General features: G+C 37.0%; 1 protein-coding gene across 1 annotated transcript in view; it reads left to right on the top strand.

Annotated features, from left to right (window-relative positions):
• WDR64 (WD repeat domain 64) overlaps positions 1-21,176 on the top strand; it is an 87,445-nt gene extending 66,269 nt beyond the window's left edge. The window contains exons 23-28 of the mRNA XM_074316790.2: positions 423-532; positions 4,154-4,342; positions 6,893-6,998; positions 10,107-10,187; positions 11,011-11,118; positions 16,221-21,176. Coding sequence (XP_074172891.2) covers positions 423-532; positions 4,154-4,342; positions 6,893-6,998; positions 10,107-10,187; positions 11,011-11,118; positions 16,221-16,304 — 678 coding nt within the window. The 3' untranslated portion in view covers positions 16,305-21,176. The remainder of the gene's footprint in view (positions 1-422; positions 533-4,153; positions 4,343-6,892; positions 6,999-10,106; positions 10,188-11,010; positions 11,119-16,220) is intronic.
• The last annotated feature ends 4,685 nt before the right edge of the window (positions 21,177-25,861 follow it).

Genomic DNA, 25,861 nt, shown 5'->3' on the forward strand with positions numbered 1-25,861 from the left:
TTTTTGCCAATCTCTCCTTTAGTCTCCACCTTTCAAGTCTGTTTCCTTCTACTACTGATTGTATTCCCTCTTGGTCCCCGCCCACACACACATCCTTTATCCTAAGGCTAGTCTTTCATCTAGTCATCTAGTAATCTCAACTAAATGAATTGCTAATCATCAAATAAATGATAAATTGCTAAAGACGCAAGATTTGTCTTGTCCTCTCCCAGGGATACATGTAGATTAACAAATATCCAAAAATGGAATTTTGGGTAATTTAAGAAGCAAGAACAGTGCTAATTGGGGTAGAGACTTTATCATCTTCCACAGATGTTCACTCATAATATGGGGCCTTTAATGATTTATGGTTTTGCTCAAGATTGAATTTTGACCAGCACGCAAACTTACTCCAATGTATATGCTTTATTTTTGCCATCTAGAAATTCAAGCAGCTGCTTGCCTGGCATGCTCATTCTTTAGAAATTATTCAAGTTGTCTATGCAGAAGACAAACAAGTGGTGCTTACTGCCTCCATCGATGGCTCAGTAAGGTGCGTGGCCTTTCATATTGTGAATTCAGTGTTTGAGTATGAGAGGAAAGAACGTTAAGCTCAAGTTTAAGTCTATACACTAAATGCGATGTTGATTAGCTGATTAAAATAAACAAACAAACAAACAAACAAAAGAAGCACAAAAGTTGCTTTGAGAAGATGGCCAGTGATTTGGAATTCTTTTCCATGCACAAGGAAATGAGATGCAATGTGCATCTGTGTTAGATGGTATAATAAATACTTTCAATGAAAGTGATTTTGTAGACTTATTCCAAAGAATTAAGCAGGATGGACAGCTCAGAGAGATAGGCCCAAACCCAGGGAAAACCACAGAAAGAAACACCAGATCAGAAATCATTAAAAAGTCATAGAAAAGAAAAATATTGAGAAAAGTTAGGGTGAGCTAATTATTTCAATGACACTGTGATTGTTTTTGTAAAATGTACTTTTTATTTCTTTATTCCTTGGCTGCCTCACCTGATTCAGAGGGGTTAGCATAGCACTGCAATGGAAGCCAACTGACATGATTTACATGAGGACTGTGGTTGATTGTATTCTCCACAGAGAATGGAAACAAACAAACAGAAAATCTGGGGTAGCAATACTTATACCAGACAAAATAGATGTTAAAACCAAGGATATAACAAGAGACAAAGAAGGACCCAGTAAATCCACTTCTGGGTATTTATCCAAAGAAACCCAAAACACTACTTTGAAAAGAACATCCACATGTTCATTGCAGCATTATTTACAATAGCCAAGATATGGAAGCAACCTAAATGTCCATCAATAAATGAATGTATAAAGAATAAGTGGTACATATATACAATGAGATATTACTCAGCCATAAAAAGAATGAAATCTTGCCATCTGCAACAACCTGGATGGACCTTGAGGGTGAAACAACTCAGAGAGAAAAACACCATACGTTCTCATTTATATGTGGAATCTAGAAAACAAAATAAACCAGCAAATAAAACAGAGACAAACTCATAGATACGGAGAACATTTTGATGGTTGCCAGACGGGAGGGGGGTTAGAGGATGGGTGAAAAAGGTGAAGAGATTAAGAAGTACAAATTGGTAGTTACAGAACAGTCATGGAGATGTAAAGTACAGCATAGAGAATATAGTCATTAATATTATAATGACTATGTGTGGTGTCAGATGGGTACTAGATTTATTGGGGTTACTCACTATGTTGTATACCTGAAATTAACAGAATAGTGTATGTGAGGTGTAATTGAAAAAGAAAAAATTATTTTAAAAAAGAATGACTCTTGTCATATACAACTAGGTGAACATTGGTGTCATTCATTGAGGAGGAGGCACTAAGAGAGAAAAATATTTAGCATGTGGATGGATGAAGGAGAACTTCTAGAAATGTTGAGTTCAAGGTGAATCTGTGGTGATAAGGTTCTATTTGGGGGCAAATGGAGCTGCTATTTTATGAGTGGGAAAAATCAATAATATGACATTTTATTATTATGGATGTTTTTCACTACTCTGTCTCTGGGGTCTCTGTCCAGCTTATTTCAGCTACCTGTCATCAGAAGTGTTAATTGGGTCACTTCTTACATTATATAAATGTCTAACCACTGTGCTGTACATCTGAAATTAATATAAAATGTCAAAAAATAATTAGAGGCCGGCCCCATGGCTCAGGCAGTTGGAGCTCCGTGCTCCTAACTCCGAAGGCTGCTGGTTCAATTCCCACATGGGCCAGTGGGCTCTCAACCACAAGGTTGCCAGTTCAATTCCTCGAGTCCCGCAAGGGATGGTGGGCAGCGCCCCCTGCAACTAAAATTGAACAGGGCACCTTGAGCTGAGCTGCCTCCCGGATGGCTCAGTTGGTTGGAGTGCGTCCTCTCAACCACAAGGTTGCCGGTTCAACTCCTGTAAGGGATGGTGGGCTGTGCCCCCTGCAACTAGCAACGGCAACTGGACCTGGAGCTGAGCTGCGCCCTCCACAACTAAGATTGAAAGGACAACAACTTGACTTGGAAAAAAGTCCTGGAAGTACACACTGTTCCCCAATAAAAGTCCTGTTCCCCTTCCCCAATAAAATCTTAAAAAAAAAAAAAAAAAAAAAAGAGAAATAACTGCTGGGCCCAGGTCAGTGCTTCAAAGAGACTGTGTATTGGCACCAACTGTGCCAAAACCATACACACACATCACCTGTGTGCACATTCTCTGTTGTTACAAGCAGTCCCTGCTCAAACCAGTTACCCTTGACTTGAAGAAATTACTTTCATGATTCCTTCAAGTGACGATAGTCCCAGATGCTCAGTTCAGAAAATTCTAGCTCTATTAATATCTATCTCAGAATACCCTTTTCTTCATACGTAAGCCACGTCCTTTTGCTAATACTAGCTGCCATTTTCTAAAGGGGTAGGCAATTTTAATACTCTAAATTTGTCAAAAAGATAATAACTTTATAACAGGAAAAAACATAAAAGCTTAGCTCTGGGGCAGAAAACAAAAGGGACTAAGGATTCATATCTGAGACCCAGGATATCAGGCTAAGAGGTGGGATCAGACTACCTGGAACAGGAAATGCCACAAAACAAGGAAGCCAAAAGTTACTTACTTAGAGTAGAATGAATTTAGAGTTCTCCTGAAGTTAGCCCCTCACCCCTCTAACTTCTGTGTGGACAGGGCTGGTCCATTTCACTTTGGTAGTGGCTTTGGCAAGGACATGACATTTATGTAGTGTTGGGGAATGTAAATACGTAAGGGACGTAGGATAATCATGCTACGTTCTCAGAACACTGTCAGGTGTGAGGAGTCCTGACTGGACACCTCTGCTCTGCCTCCTCTTCAGTGCCTACCGCTTGGGTCTGGAATACCACTTAGACTTTGTGGAATCTTCTCTGAGTTCATTTAGCTTATCTTCCTCCTGGGTCATTGCAGCAGAAACATGATGATTGTTTCCATCATTTGTTACCCTAAAGGTGAAATCAAGACATAAAAGGAAGATCTTCCAAATATTATTTTATCTTTCTATAAGACATAGGGACACACTCCTGCTAATTACATTCTGTATTACTTTAAACCACGTGGGCTAATTAGAGTGGCCTCCTGGAATGAACTGATGGTGAAATAATACATACGGATGAGGAGCCACTTCTTTTTGCCATCCTATTTCAGACCTCAGTTGTAAACATCAGTATGATGTTTCCACAATAGTAGGAATCATGGATGGATGTCGAGAGGATTTTAGTAATAGTAAAAGAATCACTAGGTATCTCCTACCAAAAGTTCTATTGATGCAAAAAGTAGACAGCTGAGATATAGCCCGTTCCACATTCAGTCCTCATGGGTTCTGATTAGCTTGAATGAGCAGTGTTAGTTGGAGAAAAATCTGTTCCTTATTTTCTGGCTTTAATGAATGGAAGTACAGATTCATAAGCACAGATTCAAACTGACATTTCCCAAAATTGTTGTAGATTAGAATTCTAACGATAAAAATGTTTATGTTATGATTAGACTCATATATTTAAAAGGAAGAGTCCTGGACTCAAGTTTAAAATCCCTGATGGACCAGTGAAAATCTAGATCAATAATAGAACTCCCACTGAATTTCTGTTACTTTATTCCCCCTACGTCTGCCTTTCCTCAGGCTCTGGCATGCTGCCAACGGTCATTACCTTGGATATTTTGGACAGAGAAGGCTCTTCAACTTATCACAGATAGGTGATTTCATTTTGCCTTGTGATGTTAATGAATATCCCATAGAAATAAAAGAAGAAAACAAGTTCACAGAGAAGAAACAAAAATATGAATATCCTCTGGTATTTGACCAGAAAAGGTAAGACCATTAGAATTACTTTAAATGCCAGACAATAATTAAACTATAATGATGCTGTAACACCATGTTGGACATGGACAATTCAGAGGTGAAAAGACCAAAATTTTCATTAAGTTCACAATCCAGTGGAAGGATGCACAAAAATCTATAATTCGATATAATAGCACTGCCAAGAACAGCAATTCTTAAGATAAGCACAGAGGGGCAAACAGGATTTAAACAAACAAACAAACAAACAAACAAACAAACAAACAATACCACAGAGGCAATTGCCTAAGCAAAGGCACAAAATAAAGACTATCACATAAGCTTTCAAGGATTGGAATTCAGGGAGCAAGTAGGGAGCACATGGAGAAGATAAAGCAAGAAAATTCTACAGGGGCTAAAGCAAAATAAGCTTTTTTTAGGGGCCAATATAAAGATCTTAAACTTTACTGAAATCACTGTGACACAATAACACAAGAGAAAAAGCAGGTCTGAGGGAAAAGACAGTGAGTTTGATTTTGGACAGGTTGAAGTCTGAGATGCTTGTGGGAATATTTAATGAGCACTGAGCTAGACCTGTCTGGAGCTCTCCAAAGAGGTCAAAGCTATAGATAAAGATTTTGAAGTCATCAGTACAGTGATATTCTCATTGTGGATAAGTCCCTTAGGTCTTATGTGTAGAGTGAGAAAAACAGAAAATGAAGGGGGCAAAAAAAAACAATAAACAATAGCCTCTAAAGAGCAGACCAAGGAAGAGAGACAAATGAAAAATATTATGAAGGAAAAGCCAAGATACTGAAAGGAAAACCACAAATAAGTGGTATATGGAAATCAAGGAAGGAGAGTTGTAAGTAAAGTGGTAGAGAGGACTCATTTGTAAAACATGGCAGTGAAGCCTCATAGGACAATAGAAAAGTAAACATTGGATTTGGCAAGTTTGTCAGTTGAAGGGTCATTGACGAATTTAGAGAGAGTGATTTCAATGGAGTGATGGATAACCATCATCGCAATGGTTGAAAAATAAATAGGAGATTGAGGTGATTATAGTATAGATTACTTTCTAAGGAAGTCAAATAGCTCTGAGGTTTAAGAAGAGTTCGTTTCATGGATTTACTTGTTTGTGGGGGAGGTCTGAGCATGCTTAAAGGTTCAGGGGAGAAAGGACAGTCCCCCAACGGGGAATAGAATGTTGGTGAAACATTGTTTTGTGCTTTTGGAAAGCTCAGTCCTGGTTTTGACTGTGGTCGGATCCTTGTCATAATGAAAGAGATTGGTGCTCATTTGAGCTCTCAACATTCGCAAAGCTCAACCCTAGATGATGGATGTCTAAATGTCTAGCCTTCAGGGGACCAGACCTGCATAGACTGGTAACATCCAACAGACCAAAACTGGGGGAGCTGACTAAGTAAGTCCAAAGAGGGAAGAAACAGAAAGGTTTGTCTAAGATAAAGTCCTTTCAGGGAAATCCTAAGTAAGTCAAAGCTGGAGAGACCCAATGCCATCATCTAGTCCAAAAGTCGATAGAATGGTTGTTAACAGGAATTGCCAGGCTGCGTCAGAAGCCACACAGAATTCATATCAAAACAGAAGCAATTCGAGGTTCCAGGTGACTGCCCAAACCCCACGGAAGAGTTCAAGACTTGCCCTGGCTATTGAGTAAGGGGCACTGGAGAAGTCTGGCTAAAACGTAAGAGGGGGTGCACTAGAGCCGAAACTCATCAAGATATGCTAAGATTCACCAAGCAAAGTTGATCAATCTCCTTTGGGTAATTGCTGAATCTTGAACATCCATATACTTGAAATAATATATTATAATTTGTTAATTTGCATCTTTACTATTTTATGAGTTTGCTGAGTACAAGGAATGCATTTCACATATCTTTATTTCTCCAGTTCTTAGTTCAGTGCTTAGCACACAGTAGGCACTCAAAATATATTTGCCAAACAAATAAAAAATGACTAGTGGAGAACATCACAAACAGAGGCAACAGATGTAAATAGTAGATACAGAAGTATGGAACAGTATGATGTATTTGGGATAGCTTAAATGTCAGATGTGTTCACATTATAAATAATTATGTCTTGTGTGTAGAACAATGGGCCTTCTTCTATAGAAGTACTCCATCTCAGGACATACTATTTATTATTTTTAAATGTTTTTAATCTTTAATTATGACTTTTTAAATACATGCACAAATAAGTTTTAACTACAGTGGAAGATGCCCTGAGTCCCACAAATATCAGGCATTGGTTTTGTACCCAGTCCCTACTATACAGTTTTTTCCAATGGCTATTAATGAATTTTACCACATGGAATGTTCAGGCTTAGTAGAAATTTCTTTGGTTTCCCTAGAGGGAAATCTGGGAAGCCAAGTGGAGTAAGACTTAAATGAAAAGGTAGTATCATCAGGGCTAGTGCGATGGGAGCCAGAAAATTTGGGGACCCAAAAAATAAAGGATGTAATGGGTACTTATTTAGTAGGAAGAGAATAAAAGGGGTACGAGTGTGTATGTGTGTGTGTGTGCGTGTGTACTTAACAGTTTTTCTTGTACCTTTATATGCAGATGGAAGAAAATGAGCTCAATGTCTTTGCTTTTCAAACGTGTACCTCCCAAAGCCTATGAAGTGGAACATGATTTTAAGTTTTTCAAGTCTCTTTCTTCTCCCAAGGTAGCTTTAAACAAACAAACAAACAAGCAAACACATTTTGTTTTTGTTTCCTGAATTTAGATATGCACCGTGTATTCGTTTTCTATTGTTGCTATTACAAATTACTACAAACTTAGTGGCTTAAACAATGCAAATCAATTATTTTACTGTTCTGTAGGTTGAAAATCTGACCTGGGTCTCACTGAGCTAAAATTAAGGTGCTGCCAGAGCTGTGCTCTGTTTCTGAAGCCTCCAGGGGAGAATCTCATATTCCTTAGTTTATGCCCCACTTCCTTCATCTTCAAAGCCAGAAATGTTGCATCTCTCTGACTGGTCATCTGTGGTCACATGACTTGGACACAACAGGAAAGGTTCTCTGCTTTTAAGGATTCCTACGATTAGCTTGGGCCCACCTGGATAATCCACCTCAAAGTTCTTAACCTTCATCACATCTGCAAAGCCCCTTCTGCCAAGTGAAGCAATATGTTCACATGTTGGGTGTAAGGGGAATAGGGTGTGGACATCTTTGGTTGCCATTATTCCGCTCATCACAGACAGACACACTTTTCTTCAGTGCAGAATTAGGAGAGAAAAGTATACTGTTATTCATTTTGTTCCTAACACTTCCGAAGAAAGAGGATAGCATGAGTCTTTAGGCTAAGGTCTGACATTAATTAAAATTGATTTCCTCCAGATTTTACACAAACTAAACCAAACTTACCTTTCTAAATTTACCTCCCATCACTAACCTACATTTGCACTACCCGCTACAAATCAGAATAGATGTTTCCCTAAGCCTTCCTCTCAGCCTTCTGTCCCTACAGTTCACCTGGGCTATCCTTGTTCTCTCCATGACTCTTCTCTATCTGTCCAAATCCGTCCTACCTTTGTAACTGACAAAGGATTAGTATCCTAAACAGAGGTAAGACTAAAAGACAGTCCAATTTTAAGAAAGGTCCAATACTTGAATAGATACTTTACAAAAGAAAACAATCTAATAAACACATGAAAACATCCTCAACCGTATTAGTAAACATGGAAATTCACATCAATAATGTTATAAAATACCACTTTATACCCACCTGAATGACAAATATCAAAAAGTCTGACAATATCAAGGGTCAGTGTGCATTTAGCACAATCAGAACAGTAATCTGCTGGTGGAAATCATGGAAGTTGGTAGAACCACTTTGGAAAACAATGTGGCATTATCCAGTAAAGTTGAAAATAGGCATGCCCTACTAAGTATAAACCCTGAGAAGCTCTTGAACAGGTGCTTAGGAGGCAGGTACAAGAATGCTCAGGGCAGTATCATTTGTAATAGTAAAAACATGAAAGCAGCCTAAACGCTTGTCAACACTATAACCGGTAAATAAATTATGGCACATTTATAAATTGGAATACTATGGAACGGTGAAAATACATGAACTAGAATAACACTCACCTACATAAATGAATGTTTGAAACATATTATGGAATGAGAAAAGTTTTGCATAAGAAAATACATATAATGATTTCATTTATATAAAAGTCAAGAAGGGCCAAAATTAAATAAAATATTGTTTTGGCAAAAAGCATATACAGCAAAACTATATAGCTAAAAGCAAGAGAAATAAAAGCACAAAATTCAGGATAGTCATTACATCTGAGGGCTGGTGAAAAAAAACTGAGGCCAGAGAATAGTACACTGAGAACCTCAAAGTTGAGAGTACTGTTCCAATTTATAAAGCAGAGCAGCAGGTCCATGAATATTCATTATGTCATAATTCTTTTACTGTGTCAACTTCATATTTAATAAATATTTAACACTTTTGAAATGAAGCAATTTCCAAACCTTTCTGTCCCAATGGAATTCAGATAGCTTCTCCCAGAAGCAGGGTGACAAGCAGGAGAGACAGTGGATGTGGAATGTAACAGAATTAGGTTTAATCTTAGATAAGTTATTTATTTATTTTTTTCCCTTCTTCCACCCCCCACCCCCCCCACTCCGGTTCAAGCCGTTGTTTCTCAGTCTAGTTGTGTAGGACGCAGCTCCCTGGCCCATGCTGGTATTAGGAGCCTTGAGCTCCCCCGGCTGAGGCGGTCGGTCTCAGGTCATCAGTCGGCTGCTCACAGCAGCTCACGGCAGCTCACACCAACCTCCAGCTTCTCACAGCAGCCCAGCTCCAGGGAGAGCTGTTATTCACAATCTTAGCTGTACAGGGTGCAGTTCACATGGCACATGGGGGAATCAAACCAGTGACCTGGGTGTTAGGAGCACGGTGCTCCAACCACCTGAGCCACCAGACTGGCCCAGATAAGTTATTTTATCTCTTTCCTTCTCAAAGAGTTGTTGTGAGAAGTAAATGAGAAAATGTATACCAAATGTAAATGTTAATTCCACTTTCTCCAAAGGCCCCAATCTCTCCCTGCTTTGTGCCTCAAATACATTCACTTACCATGCTCTACACTGAATTGGAATTATTTGTAGACTGACCTTTACATCCCACCCGCCACCACGAAATCATAAACTCCTCATGGGCAAAGATACATGCATAGCATCTTGTTTTGTTTAATACGATTGAAATAGCAAAACCCAAAAGTAAGAATTGGTATTCACTTTTAATATTCTCTTTCAATTTGAAGATGAATATTTTTTAAAGTAATTTAACTGAAACAAATAAATTTGGGAAAAACTCCAGAAAGGTTTTAAAGCTCTTGAAACAACTGAATACAGCAAATATTAAAACACTTGCCTTCTTCTTATCACACCTTCAAATTCTCAATTACTTGGTAAAATAACAAAGGTTTATACTAACATTGAGTTAAAATACCTTTCACTTAGGAATCTCTGATTTTACCAGCAATCTTGTTTTGCCCATTCCTTTGCATTCTCAATTATGTAATATTTTCTACTCACTTCTGCTAATTTCTTTTTGACAGGTTATCAGTAATAACACAAAGGTAGTAAATTACATTTGAGTAGCACTTTACTGTATACATAATCTCATTTGACTGTTATGAATAGTCAACAGGGCAAAAATTTGCCAAAGTCATGCAGCTAAGTGTAGAGTCAAAATTTGAACCCAGGAATTTTGCCACTTATGAAATGTGTCCTTTTCATTAAATATTCACTCCTCTGTTTCACAGATCCGAAGACATGCCTTGGAAAGTTTCAGGACTGAAAACAAAGAGGCAGGGATTGTTTTTGGTTCTCTGCCTATATACAGGGTGAGTTGAATGTTTCGTGGACCAGAGTGGTTACAGAACAATAGGGCACCTGACGTCTCATTGCTGACACTGGGCTACTAAGCACGGTTGGAGAAAATGACACACGAAGCTGACTGATGCTTCCATAAACATGCTGTGTCCGATCACAGAGGTCCTCCGTTGTGTGTGTCAACGGCCTTGATCATCTGTCTCTGACATTCCACACTGAACCGCACCACAGGAAACTACTTCCACCTGCATCCTAGCTGCTCATCACCTACAGCATAAAATCCAAATGCTTTTAGCCTGGCATACAAACCTTGCATGATCTGGCCTCTGCCTGAACTGTGTCACCTCATTTCTACCACATTTTACCATGTACTCCAGCTATGCCAAATTGCTTGCTATCCCTGAAGCATCACTATTCTCCCCTCTTCTGTGACTTTGTTCTGCATTATCTGCCCAGAATTCACCCACCCGTTTCCTTCCAAATCCTTACTTATCCTTCAAGTCTCCACTCCAGATAACGTCTGTTTTAAGAACTAATTAATTAACCATGAATAATAAACTGAAGATGAAATATTTCAACTTAATGTTAACTTATTATTTCTTAAAATGTTACTTCTCCTTCCCAAAAACATGTTCATTGTAATAGGTATCAAACACTTAACTTACAGATGATGCTAAGGGTGAAGTATTAATATTAAGAATTAATAACGGGCAACTGAGAAGGGAAGTGTATTTTAAAGCAGTTGGAACTTCTCACTCCCTACCGCCTACCCCTGAATTCACATTACAGAAGTAACCAGTTTAGTATGTGTTACCAACTCTTTATTTCTTCTAGGTACCAAGCCCCGCTAGTCTAAGATACCTCCCACTCATCGGTTCAGAGGTACAAAGACAGTCTTCAGATGGCATTCCAGGAAAGAAAGGTCATGTTCAACACGAAAAAGTAAGCTGGTACTTAGAATTCCATGGTACATCCCATTTCTGCTTGGATTCTTCATCATTCTATTCCCAAAAACACTCTGGGCCTAAAATTATCTCAGTTCATACTCTTTTTATGTATATTCTGGGATGCGTGTGTTTTAGCTCAGTGAGCTGCAAATCATGAACTTACTGGACAGAGAGGAAAATCAAATAGGACCTCTGAGCCTGACAAATGAAACTTTTCTAGAGCCGATTTAAGGCTTAGGTTGTTCACTGATTAGTTTTAAAGGTCAGGTGATATGACGTAACTTACCTGAGGGCGGTGTAATCATCCTCGCTTCTTAATCTTATTGTACCTACAGAATGGGACGAGGACATCGGTCAGTTTCTGGCTCACCAGACAAGTCAAGAATTTCCCCCCATGTATTAATATAAATAACAAATATACAGTATTTTACAGTTTACATAGTGTTTTTATAAACTATTCCTTTGATTTTCACAATAATTCCAAACAAAATATTATAATCATCTTAGAACTGGGGAAAATGGAGCCTAAAGGGAAATTAAGTGACTTGCCAAAGATGACAATAAGAATTAAGTTATAAGCTGATTCTCAATTTCATGTTTATTCTATTGAAACATACAAGCCCTATCACTTTTCTACTAGTTCTAGAAAGCTTATATGGGCCTAACTTAACCTCTGGACATTTATCTAGTCATTAAAATAGACCAAACATTAAGAGGAAGATCTAACATATGGTAACTTTTATAAGCCATTGCACGAAGTCAGAAATGGAAGACAAAAATGGAATTATGTTAGTCATGGTTAATCTACATAATGAATAATCTTCACTCAGACAGAAAGATGGTTCTTACTGTCTGCACCAAATTGAACAACATAACAAATACAACTATGATGACAAAAGCTGTTTTATTTAATTAATATAGAAAACTTGACCATAATTTTGTTAGCTTGTGCACTTAATAAGAATATAAATGATTCTTGTTCATCAATTCTACCAATTATTTGAATAAGAATTTTTGGCAATAGTTTTTTATAAAAATAATATCATTTACTTTTAATTTTTTTGAGTAATGGATAAAACACAGTGGTATAAATAATCCAAAACTAACAGGTAATCAAAAGACTATCTATTTTGGATTTTATAGTTTATATATTTTATGCCCCATATTTGCATTATTTGTTTTGCCTCATCGGATATCAAATATACTTTAGATTTTCTAAGTAAAAGAAACAACAGACCCAAAATGGAGTCACTTGTGCAAAGTTCCACCAAGACTTAACAACTAATCTAATTTCAGTTCAGTCTCTCCCAGGAGTGGAATTTTAAATCAGTCAGTCTGGAATTTCCTGATCAACACTAGTGAGGTAATCTGCCTGGTAAGAGCCCCCCCCCCTTTTTTACCTCGACAGGGAGGTGAACTTGCCTAAAATAATCCACTCTTTTAACCTCCTTGCCTTACCCTCCTTCTGCCTATAAAAACCTTCTATTTTGTACAGCTACTCAGAGCACCTTTTTATTTACTAGATGGCATGCTGCCCAATTCATGAATCATTCAGTAAAGCCAATTAAATCTTTAAATTTATTCAGTAGAATATTGTTACTTAACAGTACAAACTAAGGGACTGAAAGGAAGTGGCTAAATATGTCTTAAACACCAGGAGGAGGACAAAAATGGAATTATGTTAGTCATGGTTAATCTACGTAATGAATAATCTTCTCTCAGACAGTCAGAAGTTGATTGTATTACAATTAATTTTATCAGAGATCATGAAATACAATACGTATTTGTCCAAAAACAAAAGAATATTTAATATATCTGTTGTTTTAATAGATGCTTTATTTTCTATTAATTGCTCCGATAGGTCATTAATCACACAAGTCAAAGGGAATAGATATCTCCATTTACTTACAGAAAAGGAGCCACAAAACCATGATTAAACATTCTCTTTCTGGTTTAATGAAGAAAAGAGTTAAGTGTGGCCAGGGAGCTAAAATTAGTTTCCAAATAAAATTAGTCCTTTTCAAAAAATTGTACACTTAGCAAGATGACAATAATATGTAGAAACTGGTAAAGATTAAAGCATCACTATGTTGATTATCTGCAATTTTAGGACCCCAAACAGCTAAGGTGGAAAATAGTGGATGAAATCAAATTAATAAATACACATCACGTGCCTATTTTCATAAAAAGCACTTCCAGGAAGGTGGGCATTAAATTACCTCAGAAAGTTTAGTGTTCAAATTCCAATTGTGTGAAACAAACATTTACAAAATACCTTGAAATGTTACTACATCGAGAAACTCACAGTATTGAGGGGAGTAATTCCTCTGAGCAAAGAGTCCAAGAACAGGTACCTTAATCGCTTTGACTTATTGTTTTTAAATAATAACAATGCTGATTCCAAGTATTAATATATTTAAATTGTTTGTAAATTTTTTTAGAATTAAACAAGTTACAACATATTAACCATAGTACAGGAAAACATAAATCATAGCATAAGTTTATAGTTTCTTTTTAGTTTAAATGTGAGGAAAGCGAGGTGAACTTTGTGACATATAATGCACTTTCAAAATTGTAGAAACATATCCAATAATAGAAAATGATTAAGTTGTCTATGTCAGAACATCTAGACCTGCAGAGAATTTTTACTTGAGCCAAACTGATGACAGTGCCAGGAAGCAAGATCTCAAATGCTCCAGAGAATGAGTTTTGTAGTTTCTTTTATACATTTGGAAATAAGGAGGGAACTTAGGGCAGATTACGTGAAGGTGGGCAAAAACAAAGTACAGGACAGTTCACAGCATTATGTGCTCTCTTGAGGGTGGTTACTCCTTGAGGGGTCTGGAAAAGAGGATTACTTCTGGCATTTCAAAGGTGTGTTCATCTATATGCATAAGAACAATGGACAGGGTTGCTTAAAAACCTTTTACTAAAGAAGTTATAGGCCTCGGGTATGACGACCCACCATGACCTGCCTAGTTAGAAATTTCTGATCAGATCACCCTGTGAGGTTACTTTCAGTCACTAAACTTGTACTGGGGCCCTTTTTCATCCAAAAGTGAAAGATAGTATACATGACAGCATACTCTATGGTTTTTCCAAGGAATATTTAAATACATGAAAAACTCTCACAATTGTGTTTTAGGTGGAAAGAATATATAAACTGTGAAAAGTTGATATGAGTGCAGCCACTTTAGAACAGAGCCAGGGCAGCCATTCCAGAGGAACTTCCTTGCACATCTTATTCCTTGAATTTTCGGAATGGCTGAACGGGGCAAAGTCACTTTTGGACTGGGACAAACAAACACTGTATTTCAAACAACTGTTTTTAAAGCTAACAGGGAAGCCGAAATCCTGACTACAGGACTGAAAACTGAAAACATTCTTTAGAATTAGCATCACAATGTACAGCTAAAGAATAGTTTATTTGTACCTATAGAAATTCCTTCCTTGGCTTATTAGCACCAGAAAAAATTCCTTTCTTCTATTCATGTAATTATTCCCCTTTCCTTTCTCATAAATACCCTCTTGCCCTCACCTTCCAATTGGAACACTATTGGGTTTCTGCCTGGATCAGTACTTCCAGAATAGCTATTCTCTTTGATATCAAATAAATGCTCTCATTTTGGTCTTTTATTTTTAAGTTAACAAAACTATAACTGAGTGATATTGCTAATGATAATAGCTAACATTTATTTTTAAATTAGTGTACGAGGGACAAAAGTGAACATCTGATATGCACTCTGTCACTTAATCTTCACAACACTGTGATGTAGTTATGATTATCATTCCCTTTTTACAATTGAGAAAACTGAATACAGAGGATAAGTAATTTATCTAAAATCCCAAAAGAAGTAGATAATAGAGCTGGAGTTTGATTTCAGGGACCGGACACTTAAATACATTATGCAGTGTAATTCAGAGGTAGGTAAGCTGCTGGGCCTCTCTGGTCAGAATAACCATATGAGAGTTTACAAGTAGTGAACATTGAAGAAATTTCCTTCCCCATCAATCTCTCTCCCCTCACCCTGGTTTATTTTTCTTTATAGCTCCTGTCACTATCTGAGATTACATTATGTAAGAATTCATTTATTTTTATTGATTCTATCCCACTAAAATATAAGATCCACAAAGTCAGGAACTTTGACTAATTCTCTGCTGGAACTCTAGTGTTTAGAACAGATTGACACATACGTGATGCTCAAAGAATATTTGTTGAACGAAAGAATGAATGAGTTAGAAGAAGGAGGAGGAGAAGGAAGAGGAGGGAAAGAATGAAACAATATTAAAGAAAGGAAGATCACTGCAGCTTAGGAAGTTGCCTCAGCTGTTTAGCAGATGGATCTAGGGAACTAAGTCTCCTACCTTGTCTTAGGAAGAAAGAGGAGCAGTCACGTGACCTGTGAGAGTCCAACCTAAGGGATCTTTAGGTGGTTGAATTTTGACCTTGGGCTTCACTCTGTCTTTTCCTTTACCTTTTAACTTTACATCTCCTCTTCCTTTTTTTCTTCTTTCTTCTTCCCCATTATAGACCATAAAAATCAAATTGATATGTACTGTAAATATTGGCTGAACATTACTGACAAAATTAGATACTTCTTAATCTGACTTTTTAACCCAAGTAAGTTTAACATTTTATATGTATGCCTTCCAAAAATACCCAATTCAAAACTAGTTTTCATTTCTCATTTGTAGAATTATCACTTGATTTTATCATCAATAAACTCTGATGATACTAATATAAAATATCGCTGTGCCTTACAACCACCTAGCAAGTGTCTTTGTTTTGTTTTGTTGTGTTGTGTTGTGTTTTGTTTTCATAAATCCTTTACAGATGGGGCAGTTGAGTCCCAGAATGAAAAACTGCCCAGTTAAGTAGTTCTATAGCTTCTGCTCTTCTACCCATAAGCTTCTGGAGTCCTACCCCCTGTTCTAACACATTTTTACCCTAGAAGCACACAGGATAGTTAAATAAACAATTATACTTTCTTTCTAGGAGAATTAAAATCTCTGCAAAAATTAATGGTGTATCTTGACTCTAGAAAATTGTGTTTGTCATGTAATGCCAGTTTTTAACTGACATCCTTTATTCCACAGACACAACAGAGGAGAAGTCTTAAAAAACATTTACTCCCACAAATAAATCTGGCTTCTTCCTTCTTCCCAGTCATCCCCAAATAAGAGAGAAAAATCAGAAGTGGCTGCTGTGGTCTGGGCTGCACATGAAATGGCAAGACGTGAATGATACTTCGGTCTTTATATCCGGATGAAAATGAGGGTCCACCAGACAATGTCACCCATCTCTGTATCCTCAGGCCATCCTATTGATGGAGAAGATTGCTCGGGGAGCTTAGGTGGCCTCAGCTCTGAAAACCAAAAAGCAGCAAACAGCCAGGTGGCCATCTTCTTTCATACGTTGAAATCCACTTAAGAAATATGCAATGTTCTTGTTTACTGTTACCAAAATGGCAAAAGCATAAGTAGACCTAAAATAATATGGTCATAAATGATTAGCTTTCCACCTCCCCACATTGTTCACTCTAATTCATAACCAGAATTATTATCAGAATGTATGCAATAAGAGGCAAATTACTTGTGTACCATGCTATGTGGTATACAAGAATGTTATTATTAACAAGAAAAATGTGCCAGTCAAGCTTCTAGCTATTTGCATTCTTCAGTTAGGGAAATTTCATAGGAAAGAAAATGTTCAGAGTTTCTTCAAGTCCGAAGTTATTTACATTTAGCCTAGAAATGACTCCAAATAAATAGAACTTGGATGGTAATCTGAACTTTCTAGGGTTTATTGTTTATTCATTCTTTTCTTGTTTGATTTCGGTACTTTGATCAAATGATTAATTTTACCAATGGGAACTCATGTAAAAAATGAAAGCATGTAAATTTGGTCAATAATAAATGAGATTTTCAATAAGTCAAAGGTATGAAGAAAGTATCATAATTCAAGCCTGCTGGTTGCCTGACCTAGGCCTCTTTGGGAAATGATTTAGAGATCTGAGTAATAAAAAGCATTCACATGTCAAGGGTCAGTCCACTTTCCCCAAAGAACCAGGCCACTTGGTAAGAAAAACTGTGGTCCCTTAGCATTTAATTCTACCTTTCCATTCTGGGAAGGCTTCTGTAATTCTTACAATCCCAGCAACTTTAAAAAAGTAAGGAAATTTTTTTATTCATATAAACTTTAATTACACATTTCTTTTTATGTTTATTTCTATGTATGTACTCATTTTTGTTGCTCACAGGAATGTGATTTCTCCTACTAATTTTCTTTCTTTTTAACTTTTTTCTTCATGTATTTTGTTTTTCAAGATTGTTATTAAAAATATAGCTAATTATATTAGTTTCAGGGGTACACCATAGTTATTGAGCATTTATATACTTAAAGAAGTGATCACCACAAGTCCAGCAACCATCTCACACTGTATCACACTATCACAATACTACTGACTATATTCCTTACGCTGCACACCCCCATGACATGTTTGTTTCATACCTGGAAATTCAGACCTCTTATTCCCTTTCACCACCACCTCTTTTTAATTTTCCAACTACTGTTGTCATTCAATATTGTTTTATATTAATTTCAGGTGTACATCATAGTGGTTAGACATTTATATAAGAGTGATCCCCCTGACTAGTCTAGCACCCACCTGGCACTATACATATTTATTACCATATCATTCACTGTATCCCCTATGTTTTTACATCCCCATAACTATTTTGTAACTGTTACTTTGTACTTAATCCCTTCACCTTTTTCACCCTGTCCCCCAACCACTCCCATCAATCACCCCAACAAATCTAGTACCCATCTGAAACCATAATAGTTATTACAATACTATTGACTATATTCCTTATGCTATAACCTACATCCCCATAACTACTTTGTAACAATCAATTTGTACTTGGTAATTCCTTCCCCTTTTCTCATCCACACCCTCAAATTTCCTACCATCTGGCAAGCATCAAAATGTTTCCTGTATCTAAGAGTTTGTTTCTGTTATGTTTGTTTACTTTGTTCTTTAGATTCCACACATAAGCAAAATCACATTGCATCTGTCTTTCTCTGTCTGACATACCGCACTCAGTACACTACCCTTCAGGTACATCCATGCCACTGCAGATGGCAAGATCCCATTCCTTTCCATGGCTGAGAAATATTCCACTGTATATCTGTACCACCTCCCCTTTATCCATTCTTCAATTGACGGACACCCAGGCTTCCTCTACATCTTGGCCTTTGTAAACATTGCTGCAATGAACATATGGATGAACACGGCCCCTAAAGTAGTGTTTTGGGTTTCTTCAAATAAATACCCAGAAGTGGGATTACTGGGTCCTTCTTTGTCTCTTGTTAAAGCCTTTGTTTTAAAGTCTATTTCATCTGGTATAAGTACTGCTGCCCCAGCCTTTTTTGGTTTGTTTGTTTCCATTTCATGAATTATCATTTTCCTTCCCTTTACTTTCCATCTGTGTGTGTTTTCAATCTGAAGTGAGTCTCTTGTAGGCAGCATATGTAAGCGTTTTCTTTTCTTATCTATTCAGCCCACCTATGTCTTTTGGTTGGAGCATTTAATCTATTTACATGGAAAGTAACTGTTGACAGATATGTAGCTATTGCCATTTTATTATTCATAATTTTTATCTTGTTTTTTTGTTTGTTTGTTTTTTCTTTCCGTCTTAAACAAGTCCTCTAAGATTCCTTGTAATACTGGTTTGGTGGTGATGAACTTCTTCAGCTTTTTCTTGTCTGGGAAGTTCTTTATCTCTCCTTCGATTCTAAATGATAGCTTTGCTGGGTAGATTACCCTTGGTTGTAGGTCCTTGCCTTTCATCACATTGGATATTTTGTGCCAATCCTTTCGTTCTGGCCTGCAAAGTTTCTATTGAGAAATCAGCTGACAGTCATATGGGAGCTCCCTTATAAGTAACTAGTTGCCTTTCTCTTGCTGCTTTTAGGATTCTCTCTTTGTCTTTAACCTTTGCCATTTTAATTATAATGTGTCTTGATGCATGCCTGTTTGGGTTCATCTTGTTTGGGGCTCTCTGTGCTTCCTGAACTTGTATGTCTGTTTTCTTTGCCAGGTTAAAAGATTTCAGTCATTATTTCTTCAAAGAGGTTCTCAATCCCTTGCTTTCTCTCTTCTCTTTCTGGTACACCTATGGTGAGAATGTTGGAATACTTGATGTTGTCCCAGAGGTCTCTTAAACTATCCTCATTTTTCATTTTTTTGGATTCTTTTTTCTTTTTAGTGTTCCAATTGGGTGTTTTCTGCTACCTGGCTTTCCAAATTGCTGATTCGATCCTCTGCTTCACCTAGTCTGCTGGCGATTCCTTCTAGTGTATTCTTCATTTCAGTTATTGTAGTCTTCACTTCTGACTGGCTCTTTTTTATGATTTCTATGTCTTTTTTTATGCTTGTTATCTCTGTGTTAAAGTTCTCACTAAATTCCTTGAGCATCCTCATAACAATTGTTTTAAACTCTGTCTCTGGTAGGTTGCTTGCCTCCATTTCATTTAATTCTTTTTTTGGAGTTCTCTCCTATTCTTTCATTTGGGATGTATTTCTCTGTTTCCTCATTTTGGCTGCCTCTCTGTTTGTTTCTATGTATTAGGTAGATCTATGTCTCCCAGTCTTGGGCCAGGAGGCCTTATGTAGTAGGAGCCCTGTGGGGCTCTGGCACAGTCTCCTTAGTCACCTGTTCTGCGTGCTCCAATAGTGTCCCTTGTGTGGGTTGTGTGAGCCTTCCTGTTATATTAAGCCTTGATTGCTATTGGCACATCAGCGGGTGGAATTGACCCTTAGCCTGACTACTTGTGGGGTTTGGCCAAACCCACAGCTTACAGGCTGCTGTGCAGGGGGCTTACCCACTGAATGGGATTTGCCCCAGCGGGCTCTGGTACCTGTTGAGACCACCTTTGGGTGTGCCACTTGTAGGGCTAATTAGGTGGTACTCTGCTGTGGCCTGAAGCCAACCTCCAAGTATTGAGATTCTGGGGCCTCTTGTGAGGGTCTTTGGAGTTTGGTGCCTATGGCTAGCTCCCTATTATTTAGAACACCCTCCAACCTATCTCCTCAAAAGCTTCTGCTTTCCTTCAGGAAAGTATTAATTAGCCCAGTACCAGGAGGACTAAAACAAAGCTATCATTTTGTACAGAATAAAAGAATTATTCCTTTCATTTCTTAAGTTTTTCTTCTGTAAAATTTCCTAATGTAACATGATTTTTCTCATTTTATTCCTTAACAGAACAATTCAGTATATGTGAGAGGCAATTCAATACATGTTTGTCCCTTGTACATATTCTGTTCCAAAGCTGCATACTTGAACTACCTTATTTTGGTAACTCACTGAATTGATTTTACTGAATTGTACTTTGGTTTTGTTGGATCTAAACTGAGGGACACTGTAATAAACAGCCAAACAGAAGCCGCTGTAGCGGTTATTACAGGGACACAGAGATGACAGCATCACTCCTAGATCACACAGGGTCCTTTGCTAAGACTCAAGAGAGAACTCACTCTCAGGGCTCAGGGTTAGGAAGGGCTGTGCTTTATCTGGAGAACTAGTCTGCTTTGATCTTGTGGACACCATAATTCCTGTAAGTGGATGTTTGTTCTCTTTTATCCGATAGGTTAGAAAGTTTATAGCTAAATTCATATCCTTCCCTTACCAACTGTTTCAGAACATGACCACATCTTATATTCTCACACAAGTATTCCTCTGGCTCAGACTGCCCAAGTAATTTATTTTTACTCTTTGTTTTGTATGTATTTTTGTACATTAATTTAGCCCTTTTGTGGGATGGGGTCTGGTATGGATGGATGATTACATACATATATACACATTTTAAAGAATAAAAAAAGCACAAAATTTGTTTTCAAATGTTCTTGTAAGTTTCCAGTTCTCTTTCATGACTGATCTTGTTTGTTTCTATGACATTCCTCTGGTGAGTAATAAGTTCCTTCTCTCAAAGCTGACTTGTTTTTCATACAGCACAACCAAAATAAAGCAATCTGTTTGTAAACCCAAATTTCAGTACAAATGTTTACATTTGCTACTGAAGATGGAACTATTGAAACCTTTGGAGTTTTAGAGAATAAACTTAGATCTTTCAACGTAAGTAGGCATGCAGGGTAAGAGAAAATGGAGTAAGAATTCAAAACCCTTTTTTTTCTGTTACTAAAATCACGATAAGAAAAACAACACCAAAAACAGAACTAGGCATGAATTACATTTGTCATATCTGATGAAGCATCCATTTTTGTCTATACAATCCCTCTTAATTGTTTTGAAAGATATGTAATCAATATGGAGAATATGTTACCACTAAGCTGTTTAAGTGACCTACAAGAAATATGGCATTAGAAAAAAATTTTCATTATGTCCATAGGTAAAAATTTCCTTTAGATTTATTTGCTATTACATAACAATTTTCAGGAATTAGGGTACTATGTTGAAAATCTAACCATACACTAATTTACTCTTTAGGAATATAGGAAGGGTTACCTAACTTTTAAATTGTTCTCAGTTGAAATTCCAAAACTGTCTCTTGATTAGTACTAAAGAGGAAGGAAGTTAAACCTGCCTTCAAACACTACCTTCAAATACCAGATATTGAGCTGACCCCTTCCCAATCCCTCCTTCTCTCCCTCCCTGTGCACCCGCCCCCACTCCCTCTACTTCAAGGAGTACAATCCTCTCAAGATTCTAGAACATCAGTACACCGTGCCACCGTGGATTCCAAATATCACTTTCTTTTACTTTCCTTTAACGACTTCCCCCACTTTCCTACAATCTGACTTCTACCACAACCAGCCTCATTTATTACTCTTCTTTCTCTTCCCCTCTCCCACACCTCGTCCTCTGCCAAAGGAGTAATTTAATTTTTGCTTCTGGGTTAACTGTCATGGAGCAGGATATCTGCGATACTCTCTTCCAATTATTTTACTGTTCCACCCTCTATATTCTTTTAGCTGCCTTAAAAATTAGTACATTGACCTTTTCTGAGTATTGGAAAGTAATAAATAACCTGTTGAATGCATGTAATATGAGCTCTTTGAAGTCCTTTTTGATGAATATTAAAAATATAAAATGATAACACCAACTTCAATGGTGTTAATTCTAACAATACAGGATTTAATTCAATTTGCCCTTGATTGACTCAGAGGAATTATTGTGACAACACCCCTGATATTATGCTACTACTTATAAATCACTATTACTTACTATTTTCCCACAGTCGGGTTTTCCTTAGTAGCTCATTTCTTCATTTTTATATTTTTGGTTATTTGCACACTATGCCTGGTACGTAGCAGGCACTTGATAATATTTGCTGGTTAATTTGAATTTCATGATTTCCAAAACTAATTCTATTCCAATGTGCCAGATGTTCTTCCTATTAGCACTCGTTAGCAAAGCTAAATCATGAACCACTCCAGCATAACAAGTAAATTTTATATAAGTCACATAAGAAAAAAAATGCAGACATTTCATTTTGGGTAAAAGAAATGTACTTACAGTTTTCTTTTCCCTGAGTTTTCACTTTAAAAAATTATTAAACTAAAAATTTTCCTTAATTTCTAAAAATTGTGTCACTAAAAATGGAGAGCAAGACTAACATGACTCTTATAGTTATTTCCATATCCAAACATCTCAATTGAGTTTTACTTAGGTAAAATATAGACTAGAGATTTCCAAAAGCTAGTCTAATAGCAGCATCAGAATCTGCTCAGAAGTTTCTTTAATACAACACAGATTCCCAGGCTCAATCCTCTAAAAATACTGACTCAGCTGTGTTTGGTATCGGATGGAGACATCCTTCTTATTTTAAAGATACCAAAGTGATTGTGATGTACAGACAGGTTTAAATTGTTAAGACTGACTCAAGTCATTAAATAATACTTGTGATCAATTTCTAAACAAGTCAACATACAGACATCTTTAAAAACAGGAACCACATTTTTTTCTTCATTACCCACTCTAATACAATGCCTTCCTCACTCAAAGAGCTTAATCAATGCTAATTGACTACAGTCAATCATATCTTACCCAATTCAGTTTTATTCTGGATAAGACTAAGAAAAACATCTCTATAATAGTTTTATACTTTTATTTGAGAAACAAGATTTTAAAGAAATATTTGGTCTATATAACTTTTTAGAGCTGCCCCTAAAGCCTTAAGAGCTTATTAATTTGCCAAAGGGATGCCATATAGACTGGGTCAAATCTATGGAGGATAATTATGAGCATGTACTGAAAGCTGAGAAGAGAAAAGGAAGGTGGCAGGAGTGGCAAGGCAGGAGTTGATGCTTCTGCAGTGCAGCCTGGTGGTCAGTGTATTTGGGCACTGGGACTGAACTGATGGATCTGAATTAGAATGTTCTACCATGTTCTGGTGGGTTTTGGTATGAAGTCGTCGTAGTCAAAACTAAGATTATGTAACTCTTTACACTGAGATGAGATACTAACTCTTGCCAAGAACTGGGGAGTGTTCTTCAGTGACATACTTAGAATATTCAACAAAAATGTCCCATATTTTCATCTCAGGAATTCAGGCTATCTGTACGAATCACAGAAAATTGAGGTGTAAAGATGGTTTTCATTATTGTGCTTCCAGATTTGTGGCAGAATGATTCAACTGAGCTAGTAAAAGCAATCTGCAGCCTTAGTCATTTACTCAACATTGACTAAGCCTCTACTTTCAGCCAAAAACTATGCTAAAAATGGAAGAAACTATTATAAGCATTAAAGATAAGCTCTTTCAATAGCTGATCAAAGAAACAGATGCATAAATAAATAATTATAATACATCAAGTGATAAGGATGTATTATAAGGTATTATAAAGGTATTATAATATTACCAAGTACAGCACAGCCAACTGGTTTGGGGGCTGGGAGATGGGGAGGATACTGAGCAAGGCAAAGGGGAAAGAGGGTAGAGAAGCAAATGAGTCGAGATTGTAGTGAAATTCATATTACGATATTTTTGCAGCAGACATATCTTCTGAATTATGTGATAGGTTAACACTGAAGAGATTTGCCATCCAACAAATATATATTACAGCTGGATAGTTGGGGAAAATGGCCAGGTGCATGAGAGATGGCAATGGGAAATGTAGCTAGGATTCAAAATATCTCCAGGGTAATGCATGAAACAAGTACTGCATACTCAACCACTAATTAATTGGTCTGTATTTATGTAGCTAGTATTTGTATGTGTACAGGATGACTGTATTCATTCTGCTAATAGATGCTTGTACATTTTTGTGTGTGTTTTTGTACCCTCTCCTTCCATTACTCTAGAGGTAGTTTAAAGAAAGAGACCACATCTAGTACTTCCTCTCTTCCTCCATTAAATACCTAGTTCAGATATTATCATACTGTAGGTGCCCCAAATGTTAATTTACCTATTTATGGGATGCCTATGTTTATGTTTTTCTTAGAAACACTAGTATTTAATGGATGTATAAGTAACTAGATAAAGGATGGAACTGGACATTAATTTGCTCAACGAATATTGTGTGAAAAAAACTAGAGATACCCAGGAAACATAGAAATTATTTCTGCCCTTAAGATACTCATCACCTAAGAGCTGAATGAAACACGGGATCAGATACGGGCACCAACGTGCTAGATGTGCTAAGATGACAGTCATACCACACAGACGGGAAACTTCAATTCTGACAAATGAACACCATCTCTTGCCATTTCCAGGCATCATCTTTGTAGGGCCCATAAAGGAAGAAATATTTACCGTATTTTTTGAGCTGAATGAAAACCATTCTCCAATTTTTATAGGAAATGCACATCCCTTTAAAAGCATTTCTGTTCACTGTCTGGAAATATTGTGTGCCATTCTGACAATCATTCATGGATAGAAAGTGATTAACATATTCAGAAGAGAACAAAAATAAAAGGTTTCTGCTACACAGAATAAAAGATTTTTTATTACAACAGTCTTATAGATAGATAGCTGGCTGTGTATGGGGAAAATTATATGCTGAAACAGTGAAGATAAAGGATTTCGTTAATTTTACTATTTATGTACTTCTGAAGATAATAGCAGAATGGTAAGCAATATTGCATGCAGTTATTTGAAAAACTGGATCAGAAGTCAGATCAATAGGAAAAAAACACTTCAAATTCACCTGTACCATGTGACAATCGTGTGCTGTTTATAAAATATTCCAGTAAATAGAATCCCTCTTCTTCTCTTCAAATTGCCAGGCCAATTCAGTCCAGACCCAGAATATGTTCTAGATGTCGGGTTCCAGGACTGTCTCTGGTTGTTCCAGAGGTTCTTTTAGAGGGAACTGACCATCTAGATCTACTCTACTTTGAAGATCACACTAGCTGCCTACAGTTATCCTGAGTGGTAGTGAATCCTTAAAGAAACTCCCTAAACTCTCACTCTTCACAATTCACAGAGCTAAATGAGATTTATCTTTGTGGTAAAGAACATAGATTCTGGAATTACCCTCCCTAAGTTCAAATCCTGGCTCCACACAAACATGGTTTGGGGCAAGTTCTTTAAGTTCTCTACGTGCAAGTCCATTCATCTACAAAATGAAAATTGTGATTATGAAGATTAAATAGGCATGTAAAGTTACTTAGCAAAATATATACTATACATATATGTTTATTTAATGTATGCTCTGCATATATAGATGTATAGGTATACATACCGGGGGAGCCAAAAAAATGTATACGAGTGGACA

This window comes from Rhinolophus sinicus, chromosome 6 (assembly GCF_057876585.1).
Source record: "Rhinolophus sinicus isolate RSI-liver-muscle chromosome 6, RSI-T2T, whole genome shotgun sequence".
NCBI lineage: Eukaryota > Metazoa > Chordata > Mammalia > Chiroptera > Rhinolophidae > Rhinolophus > Rhinolophus sinicus.